Genomic DNA, 9,089 nt, shown 5'->3' with positions numbered 1-9,089 from the left:
CCTTGCAATCCTTCCCTCTACTAGCATTATTCAGGCATCTCTTCTTCAAACAACGAGTTTTGTCGCTCAACTGCGTTTTAGAGACATCAAAACAAATGGATTTTTTGAAGATGCAAACATGTCAATTTCCATATCAGCGGAATGCTTAATACTATTCTGAGAACAAAAATTAATCATGCCTTGCAACAAAATAATCTCATCTTCATAACCAAGGTGAACCTCTGCTTGTACTGCATTCAGAGGATGAACAGACTTCTTGAGGTTGGCTTTCTCAACAAGGTTGCCGTCCTCCCCTTCATCTTCCGGGTCTTCTTCTTTCTTGTCTTCGATAATGATGTTCTCCTCCACTACTTCTATTGCTTTTGACTGTACTTCTTCTTCATCGTCCTCATCTTCCTCTTCCCCGGAATCCTCTTCTCTTTCCTTGTCTTCGGGACAAGTCTTAACTTCTTCCTCTTCTTCTCACTCGATGAAGAAGTAGATTCATCTTCTTCATCTATTTAACGTCCGATGGATATTTTCAGTGCGGGTTCTTGTGTCACTACTAATGTTGTACTCATTCAACCATCCACTTTGCTTTGTGCCCACCAGTTTCCTACAGCTCCATGAAATTTGGTTAGACTGCCTGATATTTCTTAAAGTGGAATACAGAAAATCTGCTTGAATATTTAGTTTTTTAAAAAAAAATATTTTAATTATTTGTTGACTCTTGAAGCTCATATTCTTTCTGTAGTAATTATTCTACAATATGAGCATTTTTTGTATGCTAATCCAGATATTTCTTGGAACTACGCATGCATGTGCTATTTTTCTAGCTGTTTCTGTGCACACTTTTTCCTAAGTACTGCTGCTGGAACTGATGTCGTAAATGCATTTTAGAGGAATATGTGTACCTTTTGGCATACTTCATATATTTTTACAATGATATAATGCTTTTAGTTCCCATTTGAACCTTTTTGTGTCTCCTCTTGTTACATAGTTCTGTGCTTGCACTACTATTTAAATGCATTTCAAATATTTTTTTTTGAAAGAAAGAAAGTAATATTGAATATTAATGACTAACATTGCACAGGTATTAAATGGATCATATGTGAAGTTGTAGAGGAACCAACAGATGAGAGAAAATCAGGGGTTAGTGCGTTATTGTTTTATATCATGAGAGGGGCATCATCAAGGCTTCATTCAAGAGCAGAGAAAGTACTTATGTTTTTGTTTCATAATTCCACTTTCACCATTGGTGATAAGTTTGATCAAGGCATGCTCTTTTTCTCCACAGAAGTCCAATAATCCATTGATGTTTTTCTTTGTATGCTTATGCTTAAATTAAATGTCTCTTAGTTTTGTACTTTTCAACGAAATATTCAGATTTTATATGGTTTATATGTTGTCTGCCTTTTTCTTTACTTGTATTGAGGTGTTAAATATTCTGAATTTCTGATATGAATTACCTTTACATTTGGCAATGCTTTTTTTTTTTTTTTTCGATCTAGTAAACTTTTTTTGTCATTTAAAAAATGTCAATACTGATGAATAGAAAAAAGTTCCTCGGCAGAAAAATTACATGCTGTTCAGATAAGATCATGGAACGAGATATCGGTCGAAACCTGACCGAGATGACCGAAATATCTCGGTTTCGTAGAAAACAGAGACGAAACCTCATGTATTTTAAAAAGTTAAGGTTTCGACCAGTTTCGACTGAGATGTTGGTATTTTTGTAAATTTCGGCACTTATGCCCATCGAAACTTGGGGAAACCTGGCTTGAAACCAGTACAAATACTTATGTATGCCAGAAATCAGACCAGAAACCAGGACAAACACTTATTTATGCCTAATATCACTTAAGTAAATGTTTTTGTATTTGTATTTCATTTACTTAAGATATTATTCATAAATAAGCAAATACCCCCTATTTGAATCCAATAAAAATAGTTAAAAAATCAAATTCCAAAAGGATAAAAAGTAAATCCCCCAGTTCAAGAACAAAAATTGGATTTTCGGCGGTAGGTGAAATTTTCAACTTTCAAATACTGGGGTTTTTCTCAAATCTATAAATCCCATAAATCTTTTTTTTGGGTGAATAAGAAATTCATTACCAAAGAGAAAGAAAACCAAAAGTGCAATAAAATATTTGTTTGTTTTGATGTCTATAAAATTATTTCCATTCAGAGCCATTTTGACAACATTCGCGCATACCAAATTAACTTTGACCGGTATATAACTCCTTCAGTATAAATCAGATTTAAGCAATCTTGGATTTGTTTGAAAGCTTCCAAAACAAAGCTTTGATTAAGTACACTGTGCATACACTAGGGATATTAGGCATAAATAAGTGTCTGTCTTCACAATTGTGATTCTTAGTACATTGTGCGTACACTAGTAAACTTGGGTCAAAGACCACAAGTACCATTTTGAGTGTTTTTTTGGTGTGAAAATTGTTCATGCATTGTGTTTAAAGTGTCCAAAATTGGCTATATACAAAAATCAGACCTAAAAAACAATTTCTGGGTCTCGAAACCACTGTCTTGAGTTGGCTGGGAAAAAGTACCAGGTTTCGATCATATCCCAGTTTCAGCCTGGTTAAAACCTGAGATCTTGAACCTTGGATAATATCATATCATTATAATACAGGGAAATCAGCATCTGGAGTTTGGATTATGTGCCTTGTATGAACCTGCCTCATTATTAAACGTGATGGGAAAGACATTAGGTTGTGTATGGCCTTATTGAAGATGGGACTGGAGGAGAAAATCTGCTAGGTAAAGATTCGTGGGCAATCAAGCCCAGTAAACAGTTTGGCAAAGAGGTTGGAAGCAAAAGAAATTCCTCTGAAGGGATTATTGCTGACGTTTCTCAAAATTCACATCTAATTACTGTATTTGCACTCAGGGTACTGCAAAATCGCTTGAAGAACAAAGTTTGACAAGAAAGATGGAGAATTGCTGTCTTTGTTGGATCCCTTTGTGAAACTGCTTAGTAATTGCCTGAGTTCCAAATATGAAGATATCTTGTCTGGAGCTCTGAGGTGTCTGGCTCCATTGATTAGGTTGCCTTTACTGTCCCTTGGCTCCATAGTTGTCACGGCGTCACGGTGATCCAAGTCGGTGGAAGGGTGTCACGTCGATATATCGACATGTCGCCCGCCATAGCGTTGCCATGGCTAGCATGTCGACCATGTTTAATTTTTTATTTTCTCTATTTTTAATGTCATTGAGTATGCCATAATATATGTCCTATAACATCAAAAATCAACATGAAAGTGTACTACACTACTACTAATATACTATGCCACTATGGTTTAATTCATGAAAGTGTAACTAATATCCATTAGTGTATATGAAAGTATGAAAAATTGAAAATATAGATAACCTATCAAATAATTGAAAGCAATAGTAAAAATTAAATGATAGGCTAACCTGTTTACTGAAGCTTGATAGCAATAGTCTTTCTTCAGTGTGTGTGATTTGGAGCAAAGCAACCTGAACAAAGTAATAGGTATATATTAATATATATGAATTTGATGAAAGAGGAGAGGAAATTATGTATTTAAAAGCCAAAAAATAATTTAAGATAGATAACTGAATATAGTAATCAAAGATCAAATTATTAAAGTCAAGTAATCAACCAAATATAGATAACTTTAAGTCCTTAACTAATCTTCAAAGATCAAAGTTTAAAGTTCAAACTTCAAAGTTTAAACAATCCATAATCATAATATCCAAAAGGACCAAAACTAATTAATTATCATATTCATTTAAAAGATCTGCATTTGGCAGATTTTCTTGTCGTGGCTCTTCGACACCAACATAGTCATCTACGACATTCTCGTCGTCATTCACATCATCTTCCTCTTCTTCCTCATCTTCATCTAGCTCAGAGTCATCCTGAACATCAGCCATCCTTGAGCTACCTCTCCCTCTAGCATGTCCACGGCGTGAATATGTCACATCGGCTCTAGAGGTTGATGCTTGAGTTCTCCTTGGTCGGATGGGGGCTTCAATCGATGCCCCCATTGCTCTACCAACATCATCCCACGTGAGATCATCATTGGGATGGACTAAATCTTCCTCTGACTGGGTAACCATCCACTCACTAGACCAATCCAGCTCATCAAGAATTAGTGGATCATATGTTTTGTTTTTGCCTTCCAGCTCACGTCTCTGTTGAAACCTTTCATGGAGGCGGCTATTGTATTGAACATAGACTAGATCATTCAAACGAGAATGTTCCAGTCTATTCCTCTTTTTGGTATGAATCTGAATTCATAAACAAGAGAGAACAAAAAAGTCATTTTTCAATAAAAAGACATAACAAAAGTGAAAAAAAAAAGTCTAAAAAATAAATTAAAAGTAAATGTAATCATGTAAGTTAATACTTAATACTTACAAACTCAAATGTGCTCCAGTTGCGCTCGCAACTAGAAGAAGAGCAACAAAGGCCTAGTATGCGTCGTGCAAGCTTTGAAAGCTCAAAAGCACGACCTCCATTTGTACTCCACCAAGTAACTATAAAAATATAATAAAAAAACTGAATTAATAGTAATACATCATAGACATAGTAGCATACAACGTAGGTACAAACTAAAAATACTAAGTTACTAACTAGGATTTATGGTTGTCCGTTGTCTAATCGCCATATCCCTCCCGAAACAACCCTTTGAATATCTATAATCATCAATTTGCAAAGTTATCTTGTCTTGTATAGCAGGGTCAACTACCAATCTGGTCATGACATCAACCAATGAGATGTGTAGATTGGCAATCAGTTCGCCATTTTCATTTTCGTTGAACATGAAAAATTTTCCGGGATTAAGAAATAGTGCGGCTCCATACAATGGACGCTCCATCTGACACTCCCAACGCTTGTCAATGATACTTATAATTTTCTTCCACAGCCGTTCTTTATGTGCTAAATGTTCACGTATTTTCTTTTTTGCCTCTTCCATAGCAACATAAACTTCAGGCATTGCAGGCCTCTGATCACCATCAACAATCCTCAAAACAACAATAAGTGGCTTCGATGCTCTAATAAAATCCTCCATAGTGTTCCAAAATGGTACAGCAAACACCGTTTCTTCCACTTTCTTTCCAGCCTCTGTCTTTGACAAATTAGAACCCTTCCACTCATCAGAAATAAACAAATGCTTCAATGCATCCTTATGCCTAACTAAGCTCTGACATGTCAAACAAGCAGTTGCAAATCTAGTAGCTGCAGCTCTCACAAGATCTTTTTGTCTAGTTCTTTTCCTCATTGCATCAAGAAGACGAGGGTCCCTGTAGATGAAGGTGGTTATTTTTTTTGCCTTACCTATCACATTCTTAAAGTCTTTCAGACCACCTATATCCTCCAACATCAGGTCTAAACAATGGGCTGCACAAGGAGTCCAGTATAGCTTTCTTCTCTTTTCCATAAGCATTTTACCAGCCAACTTATAGTTTGAAGCATTGTCAGTCACAACTTGAATGACATAATCCTCACCAATCTCATCAATTTTGCTATCAAGCAATTCAAATAGCACTTGTGCACTTTGAACCATACCAGATGCATCAACAGATCCCATGAAATAAGTCCCCTCTAGACAGTTAACGAGAAAATTAATTATGTGCCTTCCCCGTTTATCCGTCCATCCATCAGACATAAGAGTGCACCCATACTGCTTCCAATACTCTTCATATTTTTTCTTCATCTCTGCAGTTTCATTCACAACATTTCTTAACAATGGCACTCTCACTTGATGATATGAAGGTGGAATATATCCAGAACCATATTGTGCAATAGACTCGCACATCACCTCAAAGGTCCTTGCCTTAATAGCATTGAATGGGATACCTTGCTGATACAACCACTTAGCAATGTGATAATCAACTCTAGCTTTTTGTTCTGCTGTCCTAAAACGGTTCTCTATAGTAGTCTGAGTAGAACTACTATTATGCCTTTCATTGACTACTTGCTCAGGAGTCCGTCTAACATGAGCATCCATGGGACCCCTTACTTGAGGCTGAGTAACCTTTCTTTTCTTAGCAATTGTCCCAGAGCTAGGAGCCACCCTAGCAGCATCCAGAGTCTGGGATTGTCCTTCTAGTGTATCTTCTGATTGTATTTGCCCTCCAACTTCTACAGCATTATCATCACCATCATCATCATCCAATACTTCTGTAATTTGTTTCTTCTTTTTTTTATTTAGAGCTTCCCTCATCACTTGAGAAATAGAATCATTCGTCTTGGTACACTTAATAACGTCTCCATATCCACCCACCAAATGTTGCTTCAATCTTTTAATTCCACAACTCATTTCTTTGCCACAAAGGGTGCATTTAACAACATACTTGTTTGTTAGATCTGGCCAATACCCATACTTCCACCCAGGGTCATTTGATTTGGCCTTTCTTGCTGGGTCTTTGCTTGGATCATATCCTGGAGTAGCTCCAAGATTTCACAATATTTTCACCCCCACTACTAATTGGTGTAGAACCATCCATTAGTTGAGTGAAAGACACTAGTAGACTCTACAAAGGTAACAAAACAAAAAAAAAAACAATTAAACTGATTTTTAGCATATTAACATTAAGCTGAACTAGGATGGAATACAGTCAAAACACAAAATCCAAGTACTGGTTTTTAGCAGATTAACATTAATGGATGGAGGGGAAAAAAAAAACTGAAATTATGGAGTTGAATATGTGCTTGCTGCTGTTGTGTGTGTGACACTGTGAGTGAAATCAGTGAATAGTGATGGGCTACTGGCTGTAATAACTATTAAATCCCTCCCCCTTGTCTCTCGACTCTCTCCCTGTCTCTGTGTGTGTAAGTGTAACTGTGTATGTGTGGGCTCGTGGGTCAGGCCTGTGTGCAAGGTAAGAAGAAGAAAAATAAAAACAAACACCTTCTCTCAGTGATCGTGCAACCCCGCAACTGCAAGGCAAGAAAAAGGAAAAAAAAAAAAAAACAGAGAGATAGTTCGGCTGTAATAAATCCCTCCCCCTTCTCGTCTCTCGACTCTCTCCCCTGTCTCTGTGTGTGACACTTGTGTGTATGTGTGCACTTGTGCAGGGCAAGAAGAAGAAAAAAAAATGCAAGGCAAGAAGTCCCAAGGTCTCATGATCAAGCAAGCTAGTTGCAAGGCAAGAAGAAGAAAAAAGAAAAAGAAAAACCGAGAGGACTATGGTTACAACACCGATCGGAATAAATCCCTCCCCCCTCTCTCTCGACTGTCCCTGTCTCTCGTGAATCTCTCGTGATGTACAAGCAAAGAAGAAAAAGAAAAAAAAAAAACCGAGAAGGCTATGGTTGCAAAAGACTGATCGGAATGAATCCCTCCCCCTCTGTCGCTCGATTATGTCCCTCGTCTCCGTGATCGTACAAGCAAAGAAGAAAAAGAAAAAGAAAATAAAAACCGAGAGGAGTCGAGGACTACTAATCAAATAAATCCCCTGTCTCTCGACTCTCCTCACACTGTGTGTGTAAATGTGGCTGTGCAAGGCAAGAGAAAAATAAAAATAAAAACGATACTATTGGCTGTAGTAGTGATCGGAGGTCGGGAGGAGAAGAATCAAGAAGAAGAAGAGGTCTGCCTGGGAGGAGGAAGCAAGGCAAGAGAAAAATTACAAAAAAACGATACTACTGGGTAATCACTACCGGAGGCTGGGAGGAGAAGAATCAAGAAGAAGAAGTTAAGAAGAAGAAGACGAGGTCTCAAGGCGTCCTCCCGGGAGGAGGAAGAAGATCCAAATTAAAAAAAATTAAAAATTTACTTACTTGGAGAGTTGGAGTCCTAGAGATTGCTTTGGAGAACTGGAGAAGTTCGAACTTCGAACTTGTTCGACGGCTGCCGAGACTCGAGAGTTGCAGGAAGCGAGGAAGTTACCGTTGCCGCTTGCCGGAGTCACGATCCCTCTCCTCTCGATTTTCCTTTTGCGATTTCTAATTTTCTATTTCCCCCATTAGGGTATAACCGTATAAGACTATAAGAGTATAAGTTATTATGTTTATTTAAGTTTTATGATAATGTGTATTGTAGGTGTAACTTGAAAAAGTTACACCTCCAATACACATTAACGAAAAAGCATCTAAGTTATTAAATCTTTTTAAAAAAAATATATATATATATAAACCTGACTTTTATACATTAAATGTTCAAATATCGGTCGACATACCCATATATCGTGGTATGGCGTCCATGGCGACGCCATGGAAGCCATATCGCTCGATATTTATACATATACTATGGCGGATCTCGATATGCCCTTTCCCCCAACACCAGGACGCCATGGCGACGCCATGACAACTATGCTTGGCTCCCAAGCTGACAATATCAAGACTTTGCTTTTGGACATTGCCCAGAAATCTGGAAATACTAGCAGTCCTCTAACTCAGTCCTGTCTAAGATTGCTAACGGTGCTTCTGCGGAGCACTAGCATTATGCTCTCCAGCGATCAGCTACACATGTTGGTTCAATTTCCCCTGTTTGTTGATCTTGAAAGGAATCCTTCCTTTTTGGCCCTTTCACTTTTAAAGGCAATTGTTGGCAGGAAGCTGGTTGTCCATGAGAGATATGATCTTTTCACTCAAGTTGCAGAACTGATGGTAACAAGTCTGGTAGAACCAATTCGCAAGAAGTGCAGCCAAATTCTATTGCAAATTTGCAATTCTTGCTTGATTATCATCTCTCTAAGGAATGCTTACAGCAGCATCTGGATTCCGTGCTTGCTTATCTTGAGTAAGGATCTTAAATCAGCACATCTTAAGTATTATCTTATTTATTTATTTGAGTTTCATGTCTTATAGTGATTTCATCTTTTCTTCTTCCCCCAGATATGAGCATTCTTCTGGAAGAGAAGCAGCACTTGAAATGCTTCATGCAATTATAATCAAATTTCCGAAAAGCACTATTGATGAGCAGGCCAACGTATTTTTCCTTCAATTAGTGGATTGTTTGGCTAATGACCATGATTATAAAGTTCGCTCCATGGTTGGTGCAGTGATAAAGCTATTGATTGGACGAATTAGCCAGCAGTCACTTGATCCTATTTTAGAGTATATTCTCTCATGGTATATGGGTGAAAAGCAAAATCTATGGAGTGCAGCAGCACAG

The 9,089-nt window shown here is 37.6% G+C and overlaps 2 protein-coding genes across 3 annotated transcripts in view; one reads left to right on the top strand and one right to left on the bottom strand.

Annotated features, from left to right (window-relative positions):
* Positions 1-4,595: 4,595 nt before the first annotated feature.
* Positions 4,596-5,978, bottom strand: LOC122659113. The gene is made up of 2 exons (XM_043854261.1): positions 5,420-5,978; positions 4,596-5,335 (listed from the first exon to the last, which is right to left on the bottom strand). The coding sequence occupies exons 1-2, from the start codon at positions 5,976-5,978 to the stop codon at positions 4,596-4,598; spliced, it is 1,299 nt and encodes a 432-aa protein (XP_043710196.1).
* Positions 5,979-8,293: 2,315 nt separating this feature from the next.
* Positions 8,294-9,089, top strand: part of LOC122660299 (U3 small nucleolar RNA-associated protein 20-like) — a 43,531-nt gene continuing 42,735 nt past the window's right edge. For both annotated transcript variants that reach the window (XR_006332663.1, XM_043855541.1), the window contains exons 1-2: positions 8,294-8,711; positions 8,807-9,089. Coding sequence is in view for 1 of the 2 variants with exons in the window: in XM_043855541.1 (XP_043711476.1) it covers positions 8,847-9,089 (243 nt within the window). In the remaining variant the exon portion in view is untranslated. The remainder of the gene's footprint in view (positions 8,712-8,806) is intronic.

This window comes from Telopea speciosissima, chromosome 4 (assembly GCF_018873765.1).
Source record: "Telopea speciosissima isolate NSW1024214 ecotype Mountain lineage chromosome 4, Tspe_v1, whole genome shotgun sequence".
Classification (NCBI taxonomy): Eukaryota; Viridiplantae; Streptophyta; class Magnoliopsida; order Proteales; family Proteaceae; genus Telopea; species Telopea speciosissima.
This window is presented reverse-complemented; position numbering and strand designations above follow the sequence as displayed.

Coding starts and splice junctions, on each gene's coding strand:
- LOC122659113 (XM_043854261.1), bottom strand. CDS start 5,978: ATGGATGCTCATGTTAGACGGACTCCTGAGCAAGTAGTCAATGAAAGG. Junction 5,336..5,419: donor TTCAAACTATAAGTTGGCTG/GTAAAATGCTTA, acceptor TGGAGGATATAG/GTGGTCTGAAAGACTTTAAG.